The sequence below is a fragment of the Mesoplodon mirus genome, assembly GCF_964341445.2.
Source record: "Mesoplodon mirus genome assembly, chromosome: 3".
NCBI lineage: Eukaryota > Metazoa > Chordata > Mammalia > Artiodactyla > Ziphiidae > Mesoplodon > Mesoplodon mirus.
This window is the reverse complement of record NC_138978.1, coordinates 157,225,378-157,245,561: the sequence shown is the minus strand read 5'-3', so window position 1 is coordinate 157,245,561 and position 20,184 is coordinate 157,225,378. Positions and strand designations below refer to the sequence as shown.

Below are 20,184 nucleotides of genomic sequence, written 5' to 3'. Positions count from 1 at the left end.
ACAGAAGCAGGAAAAAATTCTTTACAAATGATATTTTGTACTTTACCTTATATTAATTTTCTCTACTGAATTTATTTTTTAGCATAATGTCCCCCACCCCCAATGCACACATACACACAATACCAAAATTTTGGCTTTAAGTAAAATTGAAAAGAGAAAACTTGTCAAGGACATGTCAGTGACAGGCAATCTTAAATTTTAATTTCAGGATACTCTTTTAGAACAGGGTAAGACTTGGAAATAATATTATACCACCTCATCATTTTATAGCTAAAGAAACTGAAGCCCAGAGCAGGCAGGTGCCCCATTTCTGATCAGATGGATAGGTAGTGAGAAGTAGATTCTTGGCCTTCTGACTCTCAGTCCAGTGATCTTTACCTAATGTCACAGGGCCTATGCTTATCATTCTTTCTCAGTTTTGAGGTTTCACCTCTGGTCCCCTAATCCTAGCCTCAGCCATTCTTTCACTTAGGAATGACTGCCCCTCATCCTCCCGGGACCAGGCTGTTTCCGGTAATTTGTTATCTTGGCCTCTTTTGCAAACTGCTGTAATTCTCCATCATCTCCTCCATCACCACCAAACTTATTGATGTATGCATAAATATTTCAGTGCACATACTATTATCTGTAGATATTTGTGCAGTGATGGTATTGTATGTCATATTTAAAATCTCCTCTCCTCCTGGATATTAGCAGAAAGTTGGCATTTTACATATTTGAATTTATATTTGAAGAGGAAATAGACTCTGAGGCAGATTTTGCACGCAAGAGGGTTATTGCTGAGTTCTCTAGGGAAGAGCACCTGTAAGGGAGTGGAAGAAGTTAAACTGTGATGTAATCACAACAGGGGCCTCAGCTGATCCTACAGGGAGTTCTGGAGCTGGGGTGACCCTGAATTGAGGCAAGAGAGCTGCGTCTTTTTCCTTCATTAAGTGGTCCCTGGAAGTGGGCTGCACTGGAAAGGGAGTCTAACCCGAGCATGTTAGCTCCCTTGGCCATGAGCTCAGTAGCCAACAAGCAGAGCAGCTAGGGAAATGAGTGCCTAGGTCCTTGAGAAGGATCTAGGTGTGCACCCAGCATCCCCTGTATGCCCATAATATGGGATTTTACATTTTCTAAAAATTCCTAGTCTAGTTGAAGAAGTTTGTTTAAAAAGAACAAAAAAAGAAACCCACACAAAATGTTTTGTGGTCTTCAAAAAGATTTTGATAGAGTGTCAACACATGTTCACAAATACTCGCCTCCGGGTCTTTGATGGTCCCTACCATCTTGTATGTTAGCATCACAGAGCCTTAGTGCTAGAAGGGGTCTTTCAGATTACCTAATTTAATCATCTCATTTTTCAAATAGGGAAACAAACATTGTGAATAAATTGGCTTATCTAAGGTCATACAGCTAGTTAGGGATAAAGCTAGGCAGCCTATGTTTGCCATACTCAGCAAATAAAAACATAAGATGCCCAGTTAAATGTGTCTCAAATATTTCGTGAGTCATACTTATACTAAAATGTTATTTGATGTTTATGTAAAATTCAAATTTAGCAAACCATCCTGTATTTTATCTGTCAAACCTAACCAGACTTCAGTCAGACCTTCCTAACTTTCTCTTGTACTCTTTCCAATTGATTCATTAGCTATTTTCATAAGAGATTTTAAAAACATAGCAGAATTGTAAAAATTAAGGATTTTTAAAATGATTTAAAATAACATATACTCTTCTAAAAATGTTTGGAAAACAAAGGTGAATATAAAGGAAAATATGAAAAATATACACACTTCTCTCTCTCAGAGATGACCACTATGGTTTTGGCGTATTACTTCCAGGTTTTATTATAGGCTTATGTTATTCATCTGCACGTATATATAGTTTTGAATAACGAAGTATAAAGTTGGATCTTGAATATCTGATACTCTTTCACATTTAAACTGAAACAGACACATGGGTTTCCAGCTAGTTTTTATTGCTATATTATTGCTCAAAAATGGCTTGCTATGGCAGGTTATTTTAAAGCATTTGGGCAGAGTGAGCTTTACAGGGGCATTTGCATTTACAGTATTCTCAAACCTAACTAAAGCAATATGGGATTTTCTCTAGAAATGTAGTTAAATATTTAATTAGTAAGTGCCTTTTGACCGCATCTGAAATGCGCATGCATTACTCAATGCCTTTTGTGTACGTGGTCCTCTGTGTACGATTTTTTTAAAAGTCTGTGCCTTACTGTTAACTTGACTTTCCTAAATCAAGCATTCCTCATTTTCACTGGGAGAAATTCATCTTACTCTAATGTTGTACTGTGTCTTAATGAGATTATAATCCCCTTAAAGCTGATACCATTGTATCTTTTCCATATCTACCATACTTCATGCGCTATTTCCTTTAAAACACTAAGTAAATGGTTTTAAATTTTAAAAATCCATAAATGCTACTTTCTTCAAAATTCAAATCAAAACTTGACTCATTCTGCAATCCTGAATCAGTCTAGTCATATTATTTTGCCATGCCTCTTTGATCCTCATATCTATAATTTATCGATTTGGACTTGAGTGTACTTTGGTATGTAAACATGCACTCCTACTGAAAGCAGTTTTCAACTAGATGATAATTTTCTTGGGGTGACAGACATAGGTATTAATGAATACGTTCCGTCGTACTGCATCTTTCCTACTAGATATTCAACACATGCTCATAAAATTTTCTTTTTTCTTTTTTTTTTTTGCGGTACGCGGGCCTCTCACTGTTGTGGCCTCTCCCGTTGCGGAGCACAGGCTCCGGACACGCAGGCTCAGCGGCCATGGCTCACGGGCCCAGCCGCCCCGCGGCATGTGGGATCTTCCCGGACCGGGGCACGAACCCGCGTCCCCTGCATCGGCAGGCGGACTCTCAACCACTGCGCCACCAGGGAAGCCTGCTCATTAAATTTTTAAACCACCTCTATGAGTGAGCAAAATGACTTCTGGATCTTTCCATTTGAATCTTTTCATTTCACACAGAGCCCCCGCCAGTCATCCAAGTGCCTAACAATGTTACAGTCACTCCTGGAGAAAGAACACTTTTGACCTGTCTTGTCATCAGTGCAGTGGATTACAATCTAACCTGGCAGAGGAATGACAGAGATGTCAGGCTGGCAGATCCAGCAGGAATGAGGATCTTGGCCAACCTTTCCCTGGAGCTGAGGAGTGTGAAATTCAGCGATGCCGGAGAATATCACTGTGTGGTTTCCAATGAAGGAGGATCATCGGCTGCGTCGGTTTTCCTCACGGTGCAAGGTACTGTGCTTATGGTAACTTCTGAACTGTGGCATCTTTCTGTCTTCTTTCTTTGATCTCTATTCCCTTAAGTTGTCTGTCTGAGGGTATCTACGCAAACAATTACAGTTTTGAAAGATAGAATGCTTTGTGGACCTTGAGGGTCTGAAGCTGACTAAACTGGAAACTAAAACATCACTAACAAATAGGCGACTTTAAAACAAACACAGCTAATCCTAGTAGTTGAAGACCTTTATTTTAAGCAAATAGAAATAGAAATTGTCTCTGGATGATTTAATGGTTTTAAATTCTCTCATTTATCCTGTGAACTTAAAAAAAACCTAATTGTTAATAATTGATAAAAAAAACTTTTTTCCCAATTTGAGTGCATTATTTGCATATTCAATTTACTTTTATGGTTTAATTAAGTTTTAAGATGTTTCTCATCTAGGTGAAATTTTATTGAAACTTTAACAGAGCTGTTTTTACCTTATTTATGTTAGACACACACACACACGCACACACACACACACACACACACACGGTACTTACTGAAAGTAAGCTAATGGTAAGCCAAACTTGAATTGTCTACATAGACTAAATGATAGTTTCAGATAGCTGAAAACAAGTACATTAACAATGTGGTCTAATCGCTACCATCAAGTGAAGATCAGAAACTATTCCTAAGTATCTCTTTCAGTAGAATCATAATTGGCTTCTAAATGTCTCTAGAGTCTTAATGTAATGAGCAGCTTACTCTTGGCAGTTTTACACAGTTTAGCTGAAAGGTTTGGTTGCTGCCTTAGCAGAATATTTCATTTCAAATCCTTGATGTGGGAGACTGATTGCTTTGGAATCGGGTCTGGCTCCTTGGTTGTGCTACTAGCAACGACTTTATTAACATGCCTCAAGTAACACTGTCAGATGGTTTTTTAACATGGTGATCTAAGAGAGTGACCACTGAGTTTTGGAGGCTAGCTCTTGGAATGTTATTAATGGCAAAAAAGGGAAACTGCCATGAGATTTAATAAAATGGTTGATATCTGATTCTGGTTTTGTCGCTGGTAGTTGAGATATATTCTGCAATCCGACTGTATGGCTGTGTGTCTTTTGTTAGTTGATCCGCTGAAACCTCTGGGGGAACATTACTTTTGTAAATGATTCACTGCATTTCTACGTGGTAAACTACCTAGATCATTTGAGTCAATACAAGTAGTAACTTGAGTTACTAGAGTTTTGGAAGTATTTTTACCAAACTGATTGTTTCAGATAGGATAAATGCTCATAGATTTCTGAAATGTGACCTTGGTTCTTTCCCTGGAGTCCCTTAGAATGGGATTGTAAAATAAAATCAGAGCCTTCCTTGTTTCCCCAGATTAACTTTTAATCCTTTAGTATTGTTTAGTCAATTTGAGCAGTGATTCTCAAACTTTCATGAATAAAGAATTATCCAAGGAACTTTTGAAAAAGCAGAAATTCTAACCCCACACCCAGAGATTCCGATTTCACAGGCCTGGTATAGGCCTGGGGATCTGCATTTATAACAGACCTCTCAGGTGGTTTCAGGGACAACATTTTCCAAAACAGCATTTGAATCTATTCCAAAGTATGAATCCTATGATATAGCAATGCATACTTTTAAAGGAAACCCTAAACTCTCTTCTTTCTGGTAAAATAGATTCATTATTATCTAATGATTTAAGTTCTGAGGTAAGATGTTACATAATGTACAAAATATAAATACAAAAAACACATGTCATTACATGATTACTGGCTAGCCTATATAATCTCTAGAGGTGTAAATCTGTTGAGAGGCATTATTTTATGGCCTGTCTAGTTGGTCTTGAGTTTGAGGGAACAATTTTGATGAAAAATATGTTTTAAAAATCTAACAAAAATATGTTCTAGAATTGATGGCACTGTTTAATAAAAAATAAGAGACTCTAGTTAACTGTGGCCATCTGATTCATTGAAAAGCAGTGGATATTTGATGAAATAAACTGCTGTACCTAGGATTATAATTCCTGCGAATATATTTGCTAACTATTGCTAACTATTGACATTGAATCATAAATTGTATATTAATTTCATTTTTATGCAGTTAAATGTTTTAAAAAGCAAAAATAAAAAATAGTTCAAGAAAGCTTAAAAGATACAGTAGTTACTTGGATTGAATATGCACTTTAGGAATATTTTTCTTGCTTACAGGGGAATCAGTAGCTTAATTTATAACCTCATTTATGCTATTCTGCCTCCACAGATCTGTTTGGAAACTGTTTCTATCTGGAATACTTTTTAAAAAAAAATTATTTATTTTTGGCTGCATTGGGTCTTCGTTGCTGTACGCGGGCTTTCTCTAGTTGCAGTGAGTGGGGGCTACTCTTCGTTGCAGTGCACGGGCTTTTCCCTGCTGTGGCTTCTCTTGTTGTGGAGCATGGGCTCTAGGCGTGAGGGCTTCAGTAGCTGTGGCACACAGGCTCAGTAGTTGTGGCTCACAGGCTCTAGAGCACAGGCTCAGTAGTCCTGGTGCATGGGCTTAGTCGTTCCGGGGTATGTGGGATCTTCCTGGACCAGGAATCGAACTTGTGTCCCCTGCATTGGCAGGCAGATTCTTAACCACTGTGCCACCAGGGAAGTCCTGGAATACTTTTAAAAGTTAAGCATCCAGATTTTACAAATTTTGGTAGTAGTTAGCAAGGATTTTCTGGTTAAAAATAGTATATGTCTAGCTACTGCAACCTCTTCTCAATAACAGTAGAATATCTGTAAAGACCTTGAAAAGACAAAACTGAAGAATACTAAAAACCAGTTGCAATATATAGTGGCAAAAATTTGGGGAGGAATTTTATAGGTTATATATAAAGATTCTTATTTGTATAAGTAAGTATATAGTCTTCACTTACATTTTAAGTTCAATGGAATGAAAATTTCAATCAGTGGTCCATCTTTTCTTATGTTTACATGAAAGCAGAGAGGATGTATCTCTGTTCCTTCATTTCATAGTTTGCTTCAGAAAGAAAATGTTACTCTTTAGGGAGCCAGCATGCTATCTCCTTAAACCCATCAATAGCTATAACCATCTAGTTAGGAAAACAGTAGGACAAGAAGTGGACAGGCAACCTGGCACCATGTAAAAAATTGGAACCTGAGATATGTTTCTCACCAAGTGAAAATATTTGGAAGCAAGAGAAACATTGATGGGTATGTCAGAAGGGATTTTAGAGACAAATGGTAGCAGAGGGGAGCATCCCATCTCAGCCAGAAGGGCATCATGGGTGAGAATCAGGCAAGGAGCTATGCACATCAGACTCTTAGCCACAGAGCTGCAAAGAGGGTTCAGCTAGAACAAAAGTAGACAGAGAATGAAGTTAGGTCCATTCAAACACTTTGTTGACTGACACTGAGTCTGGAGAGATGCCACATCATTTGAGGATTAATAAACAGAAGACTGTCAAAACAGATGCAGCAGAACAGGAAAAAATAAAGCATAGGACCTAAGAAAAAAATACTGGGGAACAAAACAAGGGAGGGGAAAGACTTAGAAGAAATTGATGCTTTGAAAGTAGTAGTTTATTCTAAAGACTGGGAAAAAAAAGTGTTTAGTGTCACCAGTCTTTCAGAAAGACCTATCCTTCTTTAAGTGGGAGTATATATATATAAAGGAAGAACTGGCTAAGATGAAAGGGCAATAGCAAGTGTGATGGAAGAAAAAAAGGGATTTGATGTTAAAAATGCAATATTATAATGCAGTCTGAATCAGAGATACTGAAGAACAGAATTTGTACTACATAAAATAAAATCAGGGATGTGCTGCATAAACTTGAGAAGTTCTTTCAGAATATTGAGGCAAAGGACTAAGAGTCGAATAATATGATTTTTTAAGTAGAAATAAAAACAAAGAATGGAACTTTAAGGTTTATAGGTATATAACATATATAGGTACACAGCAAAGACAACTGAAACTAAAGAAATAGTCAAAGATACAATTGAAGAAAAGTGCACTAGGGAGGAAAAAAAAATTGTCCTGAGTGAGCAAATCAAGCAAGGTCAATGAAGGGAGAACTTCATCTAGACACATCCTGGCTGAAATTTCAAATTACTATTATGAGGGGGAAAAACTCCACAGCATACAGACTAAACCAATACATTGTAAACAGAGTGATAAAATCAGACTGGTGTCAAACTTCTCAGATATACTAAAGGCTGGAAAGTAATTAAAGTGGATATCCGTCATATTTTGGCTCTTAGGGTCTGAACATGTTCTGTAATTTGAAGAGGAATTATTTACTATCTTGGAAAACAAACTTACAGTTACCAGGGGGAAGGGGGGGCGATAAATTGGGAGATTGGGTTTGACATATACACACTACTAAATATAAAATATATAACTAATAAAGACCTACTGTACAGCACAGGGAACTCTACTCAATACTCTGTAATGACCTATATGGGAAAAGAATCTAAAATAGAGAGGCTATATGTATCTGTGTAACTGATTCACTTTGCTGTACAGCAGAAAGTAACACAACATTGTAAATCAACTATACTTCAATAAAAAAAAAAAGAAGGTGGAAAACAAATGAGATCAGATAATTACCTTTCCCTAAACCCTTGCAGGTCACATTACCTAGAGTCAGCCACTCAGATGTTCCTGTGGGATTTTAGTTCTTACTAAGACCATGGACATTTAAAAGACTTCAATTTTGGCAGCATCATGGAATTTTGAGTCCAGCAGCAGCAGAAGCAAATGTCCCAGTGGCCTTTTTCCATCACTCTAATTTCCCTCAGTGACTAATAGGCTCATTATCAATTTATCAGAAGAGCCTTGAAAAGAAATGCTGATGGCAGAAACTGTGGCTGTCAGTCAGTCTCACTAATGAGCATGGGAGAATGTGAATGGGTTGATATGCTTATTTCATTATGAGAATTCCTTACTGTGGAAATCATGGTATAACTAGACACAGGAAACTTTTCAGAAAACTCTGCTTACCTCAAGCAGGGTTTACCACAAGACTCAGAAGTACAGTTATGCAAACAAAATAACAATCAAATAAAAACCACACACGGGCTTCCCTGGTGGCGCAGTGGTTGAGAGTCCGCCTGCCGATGCAGGGGACACGGGTTCGTGCCTCGGTCTGGGAAGATCCCACATGCCGTGGAGCGGCTGGGCCCGTGAGCCATGGCCGCTGAGCCTGCGCGTCCGGAGCCTGTGCTCCGCAATGGGAGAGGCTACAACAGTGAGAGGCCCGCGTACCGCAAAAAAAAAACCCACACACAGTTCTGCTAGGAGGAAAAAAAAAACTAGATTGATATATACAAAAATGTGATTGTTGGTGGCAATGGACCTATAAGTGACTTTTTACTTATGCTTTTCTGTACTTGAAAAAAAGTATTCAATAGAAATGAATTATCTTAAACCTTGTATAAATAGGACTTTAAAAGTTTTGAAAATGCTGACATTAATTTTACTGGATAGATCAAATTATGTGTGGGTAATATGTTTTCTTTCTTTGCTAAATATTCTATAAATTTGCTTTATCGCTTTTATATTTAAAATAATTAAGATATAATTAAGAAAGTAAATAGGAGATAATTTAAAAATAAGGAATAATTAAGAAAAATTAGGAAATAATGCCTCTCAAAAAGTGTCAAGTGAGAAATTTTGACAGTACAAAAAATCATATTTGAAAGCTTAAAGGTCTGGAATTTTATAGGATTATATCACAGAGTAATCTGTTGTAAATCATTTCTGAGCCCAAGTGAGGTAAGAGAAAAAGGAGAAATACAGAATATTAATTGATAATTAAATTAGATTTTCTTATAACTAATAGTCCAGTAAGAGAATCATGAAAATCCCCTTAACTTTCCCCTTTGCACGATTTTCACAGGAATAAATTTTGACTTATAGAAGTCTGTATCTATGTTTGAATAATAAAAATTGAATTTAATTAGCTCATCTATTTTCCTAGACATTTTAATGCATTGAAGTCTTGCTAGTTAAGCTTTTTATTTTTGGAGGTTGACCTGAGACATGTATATGTCTGTTTCAAATACTAGTGCCATCTTTGTGGATTTCATTTAGATGAGATGAAATCGTATACTTAAAACTCCTAAATCTTTACTTGTTGTCAAAAGTTAATTTTATTCACTGCTTTGGTTCTTTGATGTCTCAGTGTGAATCAGCACAAATGAATAAGATGCTCTGTTAAAATACTGGGTTTTGTTGTCTGTGGAATACTAGGGATCTAATAAGGAGTGAGTTGGAGGCTTTTAGATTTGAAGGAAAATATTCTAGTGAAATTTTACATCAAGTATATCCTGCAGTGATATCCACGAAATGTGTAGTTTTCCTACAGAAATGTTTGCTTTCCTACTTCTTTCCAGGCTGACTGTAAACTTTATGAAGAGAAAAGTTTAATATTCACTTACTTTATCTGACGAATGTACTCTGCTGACTCCATGGTTAGGGGCAAGCTTCTGTTATAATACGATTCAATTCCATGCAATAAAATGTATAAATAAATATTATGCATTTCATTCTTTTGTCTTTCATGCAAGGCATCTATGTGGTATATAGATCTTAGACCACTTTATTTGTGGATAGAAAGAATCATTTCTCTAAAGCTTGGAAGACAGAAACATTATTAAAATGTCTTTAAATAGAAGTTATAAGGAAGGTTAAAGAATTAGAGTTATTTACATTGTAAAAAGAAAAAAAGGGATGCAATGGCCTAATAAATACTTCAAGTATATGAGAAATTGTTATAAAGAAGCTTTACACCAAGGACATTTTAATTTCCAGCAAAAATGGACCATTAGAAAATGTGTATTAAGCCAAGCCTGATGGATTTAAGTGAGCTAGAAAGATGTCCAGATGTTGGAGAGGTTAAATGATGGACTGTGGTAACTTTCACAGTTCAGGGACTGCTGGGAAGAGATAGAACAGACGAGGAGTCAGCAAGCACTTCAATCCACTAAGTTATCCAAATGAAGCACTTCAATCCACTGTTATCCATTTAAAAACTTTTGAGAATTCGTGACATACATTATGCCATCTAACCCTCACAAATTGTGTGTATTTGTATCTGCGGGGTTAGTGGCTTGCCCTAGGTTACAAAGCCAGCAAGTGGCAAAGCCCAGATCTGAACTAGGTCTTTCCATCATTCTGCATAGTGTACAGAAATGCCTACACATGCTATTAACAGGTTTAAGGTACAGGTGGGTAGAAGAAAGTATACAAAGAGAAAATAAAGGGTCTTTGAGTATGAATAGGAAAGTGAGAGTACTGAAATAAATTTTTTTTTTAATAGAAAAGATACAAAGTGTCTGCAAGTTCCTGTCACATGGGTAAAGAATAGCTGGAAATCTAAATCTAAATAAATAAATAAAAAGTTTGGTGAATCCTTTGACCTAAGTTCTGATAGGGCAGCTGGTAAGGAACAGCCTAGAGGAAAGAGAGAACTGGGAATATGCACACAGAGACCATGTAAGATGACTAGACTGTAAGCTACATTAGGGCAGCACCCAGTTTTCTTCAGTTTGGGGTCTTTAGTGCCTGACATAATATTTAGCACTTAGTTTTGTGTGCATGCATGTCTGTGGGAAGACTGAATGAAAAGCAGAGTGCTTAGCTAGGCAAAGGAACTATTGCCAAGTCTGAAAAATCCTATGTGAGAACATGTACTAAAAATTGACTTGATTCAGATTCCCTTGAAATGTTAATTAATGTTTCTTTGAGTTACTGTTTTATAAATTAATGACCCAGCTAAAAAGCAAATTCTGTTTCTAAAGATTAGGTATTTGTAATACAGGAAAAACATAATGACTTACTATTTTTATACATGAGGAAGGAGCTTTGGTATTTGACTATTATGAATAAAAATGGAATTAGAGCTAATACCCAAAATAGGAGTACTTATTGCTGCATCTGCAGAAGGGTAGGATATGTTAGGAACATTTGATTATTGAGACTGCAAAGCTGATAGATAGCTGTTATATTGATGAGATCTTCATTTATGCTGTTTCCCATGGCACTATCTAAATCATACTATGTCAGGTATATTTTTTTTCCATAATAATGAAACCAATACTGAAATGTATGAAGTGCCTTGACTTAAAAAACATTTTTACAAAAGGTCAGAGGTGGTATCTTGTTTGTCCATTTGTTTATACTCATGTATTCACCAAAAATTTAAATGTCAGGCATTCTGCTCCTTGCTGAGGATATAAATGAGAAGAAAACAACATCCTTCCCCTCAGTAAGTCCATATTAAAAAAAAAAAGGGCATAACTAAATTTAAAAAATAAATATCTATTACCCAATGGGATAGGAACTTCACCAAGTTACTATAGGAGCCTTGAATACTGTCTCAGTAATGAGTGGAGATTGAGAAGGGCTTCACACAGGAGATGGTGTCTGAGGTATCCACTGGAATATGAGTCAGCATTTGCCAGATAGAAGCCAGGAGTCTTTCTAGATGGAGAACCCTACACGTGCAAAGCCATGGAAAAATGAGGGCACAGAAATGTGAGCTTGCCAAGAGTAGAGGGTCTGACTGATTTGGGAGCTTTGTCCTCACGAAGGTGTGATTTTCTTTTTCCTGTGCTGTCTTCAGTAATCTTTTCAAAATATACATAGAAGGATCATATAGGTCTGTGGTTTTGTGATGTTGGTTCAGCAAAAGACAAGGTAATTGGGGGAAAAAAGTGTTTGTAGTGATGCTCTGTGGAGTTTAGGCTGGATAAAGAAAGAAGAGAGGGTTAAAGGCATGGTCTGATAGATTGGAATAAAAAAGAAGGTTCAAAGGAGTTGAGGCCATGATGAACTTGGAGGAGGGAAGTATGGGAGTCAGGAAGTGACAGCTGGAAGGATGGGAGGTTGTGACTCAAACTGGACTCTCAAGACTAAATATTCTTCCAATCCCATTGTGGGTTGCTTCCCTGATAAGATAACTAAGGTAGCAGATGAATTTGTCTAGCAAGATAAATTAATTACCAAATTTTAAAATCTTTCCTTCAAGAAGTGCTAGGTAGATCCAGTTTCATATACTTTTGATTCTATGCCTGTTGCTTGATAATTTGTAAAAATAATCCCTTTTTTGTAAAAAAGGGATTTTCCACATTTAAAAAAAATTTGCCACTTTTTAAAAAATACTTATATTTTTTTCAGAGCAGTTTTAGATTCACAGCAAAATTAAAACAAAGGTACAGAGATTTCCCATATGCCCCCTGCCCCAACACATGCATAATCTCTCGCATTATCAACATCTCCCACCAGAGTGGTACATTTGTTACAAGTGATGAACCTGCACTGACACATCATAATCACCCAAAGTCCATAGTTTACATTAGAATTCATTTTTGGTGTTGTACAGTCTATGAGTTTGGACAACTGTATAATAACATGTATCATAGTAACCATACAGAGTATTTTCACTGCCTTAAAAATCCTCTCTTCTCTGCGTGTTCATCTGTTTTTCCCACCTTCCCAACCACTGGAACCCACTTATCTTATTACTATCTCCATAGTTTTGCCTTTCCCAATATCCATGGAATCATTCAGTAACTAGCCATTTCAGATTAGCTCCTTTCACTAAAATTCCTCCATGTCTTTTCATGGCTTGATAGCTCATTTCTTTTTAGCACTGAATAATATTCTGTTGTCTGAATGAACATAATCAGCTTTTTATAGTCAAAAGATATTCTTGCTATAATTGATTCTGAATCAGGAGATGCAAGTAAATATATGTAAAGCTTTAATAGTATCCTGCTAATATGCCAAGAAGTAATAATGGTAATTTGCCACTTTTCTCCAAGTCAAATGAGAATGTAAGTCTAAGCTTTGGCCTTCCTCTTTAGTTTGGAAATTCTCTGATTTTGGAAAATTGTTATAAAGAGGACCCACTAAAAAAAGGCAATGTAATAGGCAATGTTAGTCATCATTTAGTTGAAGATTTTCTTTTTTAAAAATTTTTATTGGAGTTAGTTGATTTACAAGATTTTCTAAGTAAGAAAAACTAAGCTTTAAAAATTCTTTCCTCTGATCAACCATATTTATTGTCTTAATCTGTTTTAGCTAATCATCCAAAGAAGCTCCTGAATTCATGCCTTCTTGTTGTTAAGGAAAGAAAACATATAGCATTAAATAGAAACAATGTTAATGTATAAATAATTTTATATTAGGAATTACTTAAAATGGGTATAAAGGCAGCAAACATTTGATACATTTACATATTCTTATATCTTATATTGGAAAAATAAAAGTTGTAAATTTTGAAGAAAAGAAATCTTTTTTTTTTTTTTTTTTGTGGTACGCGGGCCTCTCACTGTTGTGGCCTCTCCCGTTGCAGAGCACAGGCTCCGGACGCACAGGCTCAGCGGCCATGGCTCACGGGCCCAGCCGCCCCGCGGCATGTGGGATCTTCCCGGACCGGGGCACAAACCCATGTCCCCTGCATCAGCAGGCGGATTCTCAACCACTGCGCCAACCAGGGAAGCCCAGAAAAGAAATCTTGATGCATATTTGCCATTAAGATTTTTTCATTAAAATAGAATGTAGCCTAAATTTATCGTTGTTTGTCTCTGAAATTATTACCTTTCTCTTATTAACTGAATTTCATAACCACACTGGAATTTGGGTGTGGAATTTTTTGCAAATCTAGCATGTAACTGTCAGTATTTAGTCTTTGCCTGTGTGTTTTATTGCCACTGTACCCACTTACTGGTAAGTCAAAGAATTAGCGACCTTCTCTCTGAGATTTAATAGACTTGCTCTCTAGTCCAGCACTGTCCAGTAAAACTTTATATAATGATGGAAATGTTGTGTATACGTGCTGTCCCACATAATAGCTACTAGCTGTATGTGGCAACTTAGCACTTGAAATATGGCTAATGCACCTAAGGAGCTTGTTTTGAAATTTGACTTATTTTTGGAAATTTTAAATTTGAATTTAAATAGGCATATAGCTAGTGGAAACAGCTCCAGTTTTTCTGGAGAAAAAAGAAAGGCAGAAATAGCAAGAACTGAAGTCTTAGGAAACTTATTTCTACTGCCCTGTAGACTAACCATCATCGTAATTCATTTGAATTATTGCCATTCAGGAATAATTCTACCGTTTTGGGAAAGTTGTAGCCAGGTCTTCATATTTCCATTGATGAGATTTCATCTGGAAATGTTGTATTTGATTCCGTGTCTTTGGAATTTCAGTGGCCCTTGCCTCTTTTCCCAGGCCATTTATACCTGTTTTCATTGGTTTTGATCATTTGGCTGATTGGTTAGTTTTAAGTTTTCCTCCTTTGCTGTTTGGAAAGACTCCCTGGCCACTTATGCAAACTGTCTAGTAGTCCTGGAAAAACTTAAAATATTAAAATATATTCCATTGCCATTTCTACTGATTGAAGGTTCAGGAAAAATTAAGTGAGCAAGCACATCTATCCATTGTAAATCATTCTTAGTGAAATTTTGTTACTCTCATTATGCAAGCTTCACACTTAAAAGTTAGTTACCATCAGAACTAGCTAGAGTTACCTCCCTAATCAGAAACTGAAATAATGCATTTTAGAACAATGTCAGTACGTTTTAAATAAGCTGATTGAGGTAAATCAGTAGGTACACATCTGTTAAAACAGGACACAGCAACTACTAATTACAATTCTCAGCAGACTCAGTAATAGTCATTATGTAACTTTTTGAAGTTAGCTTTTTCTATAGTAAATAAAGATATTTAGAAGGGTCAGAGATTCTGTAAAATACATTTGCAGGCTGTAGGATTCAGTGGAACCTAGGTTCAGTAATTAAATACTAATTATTTTCCAGTTTCTCATGTAGCATGGCTTGATGTTAGACCATGCAACATTTTAAGGGAATATATTATCCACAATGAAAAATATTTTGGGGAACAGTTGTAAAACAGTTCTAATATGTTTTCAGAAATATAAGTCAATTAGGTGGTTGGGCTGAATGTAGGTTTAAACAGTCTCCAAAATGAGGATCTTTACGTAGCTTTTATGGAGAGAACTCAAGTAAGAAAAGAAACTTAATACTAAAAACTAGTTAATGGAGTATCTTTCTTCTCATCAGAGTCTTAATTCCTCATGACATAAAGTTTATCATTAGGAACATTTAGAAGCCTGGGAATCTTACATCACAGAGATCAATTGATAGCCTTGAAATACTTTTTTTCCAGAATGTAATTTAATGCCTATTTAAACAACAGCAATTGATAATCAGTTGTTCCCCTAGGTTCCTTTTGGGTGCAAATCCTTTTGGAGTTGGGAAATAAAAGGTTCTAAAACTTTGTAACCCTATTTCTTTTGAACACAAAAAGGTTTTGAGGGCTTCCCTGGTGGCGCAGTGGTTGAGAGTCCGCCTGCCGATGCAGGGGACACGGGTTCGTGCCCCGATCCCGGAAGATCCCACATGCCGCGGAGCGGCTGGGCCCGCGGGCCATGGCCGCGGAGCCTGTGTGTCCGGAGCCTGTGCTCCGCAACGGGAGAGGCCACAGCAGTGAGAGGCCCGCGTACAGAAAAAAAAAAAAAAAAAAAAAGGTTTTGAGTTAAAACTCCTTTCATGGTTGATTCTGTTAATCTAATTTGCTTTTTGGGGTAACAAAAGCTCTAGACCAGGAAGTAGAGTACTTGAGATCTATTTTCAGGAATCATGCCTTATTTCTCCCTCTCCCTCTCTCTCTCTCTCTCTCTCTCTCTCTCTCTCTCTCTCTCTCTCTCTCTCTCTCTCTCTCTCTTCATTTCCCCAGGCCACACAAACACAGTGCATCAGTTTTTAAAATTCAATTTTCCACATCCTTTTTATTTATGGACACCTATATGGGACACATTTTCTATGTGACACTGATGCTGGAATCAGCAGATGATTGGCTATGCTGATAGGTATCAGAGTGAATGATCTAATGGGAAATTTAGAGTTCAAATGGAATTATCCCAGTTGTAATGATATTTTTCGGCTGAGGCGCCTCTCACTTTCCCTATGCATGGGTTAGTTCAGTTCTTCACTGCCTCTCACATCACTCCCTTTCTTGTTATCTCCATTGGCACCACCCTCATCCCCCTCCTGATTCACATGCCTAAACTAAATCCATAAAAATCCTCTCTTTAGGGACTTCCTTTCTTCTGATCTTGTTGCCCCACTCTACTCCATAGTACCATCAGGTGAAATTTCCCTAAATATTGCTTTGTATCCATCTAGTCAAACCCTTTTTGTGGTTTCCTAATTACCCCAGAATAAAATTTACACCCCTCAGTCCTCCACAAGCTGACTCTTTCATAATACTTTCAACATTTGATCTTCATCCTTTATCCACATAAAACCATGTATATGGATAAGCAAAAAGGAATAAAAATGTTTCCTTTCAATACGTGAAAACTGTTTACCTTAAAATAATTAGATATTCATATATTTTTCCATCATTCATGTTTCCTTAATATGGATAACTGAATACTTGAACTTGCTGTTAAGGCTTCACTTCTAATTATTGATTAAAAGTAGAGAAACTGGCAGATAATTCTTTTGTCCATAAAATATTACTGATGCTGCTCAATTTTATATGTCAGAGTAGTATCAGGCAAATAATTTTTGGTGTCCGTTTATGAGGTTTGAATTTTCTTTGTATTAAATTTCTCAAAAAGATGGATAGGTACTACACTTATCCTGTCTTCAGTCTCCAGAATTGAGTTTTTGATGGCCACTGAATGTTTTCTGTCAAGCTCCATGTTCATTGTACCTTCAGTGAATTTCTGTTTCCTAGTGCTTCAACTCTAGCCCCTGCCCTGTTATTTTCCATCCCTCCATAATTTACCCCAACTACACTTCTCATACTTGAGTCACAGGGGCATTCTGACTGCCTCCAAACTACTTCATTCTCATTCTAGTTTTGTGACTTAGCTCATAGAGTTGTTTGACTTTAATGTCCCCTACCTATATCCTCCTTCTAATGCTAAGCCCCTCTCATAAAACACCTCCTTTCTGAGAATTGTTGGCTTCTTTTTTCTGGAATCCTGTAGAACTTTAATTTATTTTTTTGCTACACAAGTCTGCACTTAGTCATGATCAATTTCATGTGTCTCGTTGTTTTTCCCCAACCATATTATACGCACTGTGTGATACTTATTGCCCTTTTTTTAAAAAAAAAAATCATTATGCTTTGCACAAAGAGAAAAACACAATTGTGCCCAATGGATGTGTGCTCCTTAATTGCTGAATGGACCTCCAAGTAACAATAGCAGACTATAAGGAAAATTGGGGTCACCGACCTTATCTTTCATGTTTCCATGTTAACTTCATTGGCTTATTTGAATCACATCAACAATTTTAGATTTCATTATATAAGTACTTTCTTTTCCTGTTATAGCACAGGCCAGCATATGACTGCTTACATTTAAAACCATATTTTACAACAAAATCTGATAATTACCTGGTGAAAAAATTTATACAGATATTATTATTGAAGTAGTGTTTAAACTAGTTCACCCTAATTTAAGAATTCTGTCAGGTGACTTTTGCAAAACTTTGTGAAATCGATCAGAACAATTTATCACTTTTAAGGTGGCACAGTGGCTGCTAAATTTCCAAATGCTTGTATTGATCAGGCTTAGGAATAAAAATCAGAATAAGTGTAGTGGTATTTATGTATATGATGTGACCTTAAACTTTTGTTTAAAACAGACTATCTTCCGTTGATTCCATTGACTGCTCCTTTATGAGGATGATTTTTGAAGCTGAAGATGAACACAGGTGTCCTGGTTAAATTTGAGCATATTCAGTGTAGAGCTGACATTTCTTCCATAATCACATGCTGCCACATGGAACACAAAGGGACAGACAAAGCCTCCTTTCCTCCTTCTATGTCTGTATGAACATGAGAAGTATTAAGTTGTCTTCTGTGGTGTCAGGAAAGGGTAGATGTCTGTCACTAATTAGTCTAGGTCACTAGAGAGAATTTTGCAACAAAAAAGGAAATAGTTTTCAAACTGATTGATGAAGTAAGTCCCTGATGACCAGAATTACTTCACTAAGAATGAAATTGATATTATCATAACCATATGTTCATTACATCATCATAACTCTTTTTTAACATGTGCCAGGTGACATAGGTATTGGTGTGTTTTTTTTCCATCAGTAAAATTAAATTTATCTATTTTTATTAAAATTTCTAATACATTTTGAGTGTTTAGAAACATCTCAAATTTCAGAAGAATAGAATAATATATAAGTATTATTTATTACTAGGATGTGTAACCTAAATACTATATGCAAGTGTGAGAATTGTGATTAAGTTTCATGTGTAAATGTCTAGATAATACATTTGTACACATACATTGTAAATACTGTATACTTATTTTATCATTCTTTGTCATATTTTACCATATAATGGAATATAATAGCAAAAATTACATAGTGCCTACTATGTGCCAGGAATTTTTTAAGTGTTTTATGTATATTAGTTTAGCTAATCCACAATGACCCTATGAGTTAGATACCATTATTATTATTTTTTTTACACAAAGGTAAAAACACTCATCTTGATTTTTTTTGAATTTTATTTCATTTTTTTATACAGCAGGTTCTTAATAGTTACCTATTTTATACATATTAGTGTATAGATACCATTATTATCTCCATTGAAGTATAAACCAGATACCATGGATTATTTAACCATTTTGAGCCTTAGTTTTTTGTTTTTGTTTTATAAATTTATTTATTTTATTTTTGGCTGTGTTGGGTCTTCGTTGCTGCGTGCAGGCTTTCTGTAGTTGCCATGAGCGGGACAGGGGCCTATTCTTCGTTGTGGTGTGTGGGCTTCTCATTGCGGTGACTTCTCTTGTTGCGGAGCACGGGCTCTAGGCACACAGGTGTCAGTAGTTGTGGCGCGCGGGCTCTAGAGTGCAAGCTCAGTAGTTGTGGTACGTGGGCTTAGTTGCTCCGCGGCATGTGGGATCTTCCTGGACCAGGGCTCGAACCTGTGTCCCCTGCACTAGCAGGCAGATTCTTAACCACTGTGCCACCAGGGAAGCCACCGAGCCTTAGTTTTTTAATCTGTAAAATGGCAGTAATATTTCATAGGGTTATTGAGAAAAATAAATGATGGGTCTAGAGTTAGATTCTTGGCACATAGATACTCAGTAACTTCTGCCCACCTTTCTGTTTCAATGAACTGACTACTAGAAAGAGACTTAGTTCCTAACTGTACATAATATGTCTTTGTATACAATATTCTGTGAGATCTTTGAGGTCATAAAGTGTCAGAAATACAGTAGGTACTCAATGAATGTTTGTTTTGTGAAAGAATGAAAGCCCAAAGAAGTTTGCCCAAGTACTGTAAATATACCAGTGTTGAAAAATATTTTAAATTATTGCTTAAGTAATTCAAATCATTACCATTGTCTGATTAATTTGTTGATGGTAATTAAATCACCTTGAAGAAAAAGACCTTAGGTCTTGTTCCTACCAGAGGCATAGCAGCAACAAATCAGACCCAATTGACCTGACTAACAGGAAATATGCCTCTTGCGTACGAAGGTGATGTTGGAGATTTTCAAGAGTTAGGTGAGATTTTTTTTTTTAACATCTTTATTGGAGTATAATTGCTTTACAATGGTGTGTTAGTTTCTGCTTTATAACAAACTGAATCAGTTATACATATGTTCCCATATCTCTTCCCTCTTGCGTCTCCCTCCCTCCCACCCTCCCTATCCCACCCCTCTAGGTGGTCAGAAACCACCGAGCTGATCTCCCTGTGCCATGCGGCTGCTTCCCACTAGCTATCTATTTTACGTTTGGTAGTGTATATATGTCCATGCCACTCTCTCACTTTGTCACAGCTTACCCTTCCCCCTCCCCATATCCTCAAGTCCATTCTCTAGTAGGTCTGTGTCTTTATTCCCATCTTACCCCTAGGTTCTTCATGACCTTTTTTTTTTCCTT

The 20,184-nt window shown here is 36.6% G+C and overlaps 1 protein-coding gene across 4 annotated transcripts in view; it reads left to right on the top strand.

Annotated features, from left to right (window-relative positions):
• Positions 1 to 20,184, top strand: part of HMCN1 (hemicentin 1) — a gene marked incomplete at its 5' end in the record, with an annotated part of 518,370 nt that overhangs the window by 200,637 nt on the left and 297,549 nt on the right. For all 4 annotated transcript variants that reach the window (XR_014293546.1, XM_082615777.1, XM_082615778.1 and 1 more), the window contains one exon: positions 2,991 to 3,266. Coding sequence is in view for 3 of the 4 variants with exons in the window: in XM_082615777.1 (XP_082471903.1) it covers positions 2,991 to 3,266 (276 nt within the window). The remainder of the gene's footprint in view (positions 1 to 2,990; positions 3,267 to 20,184) is intronic.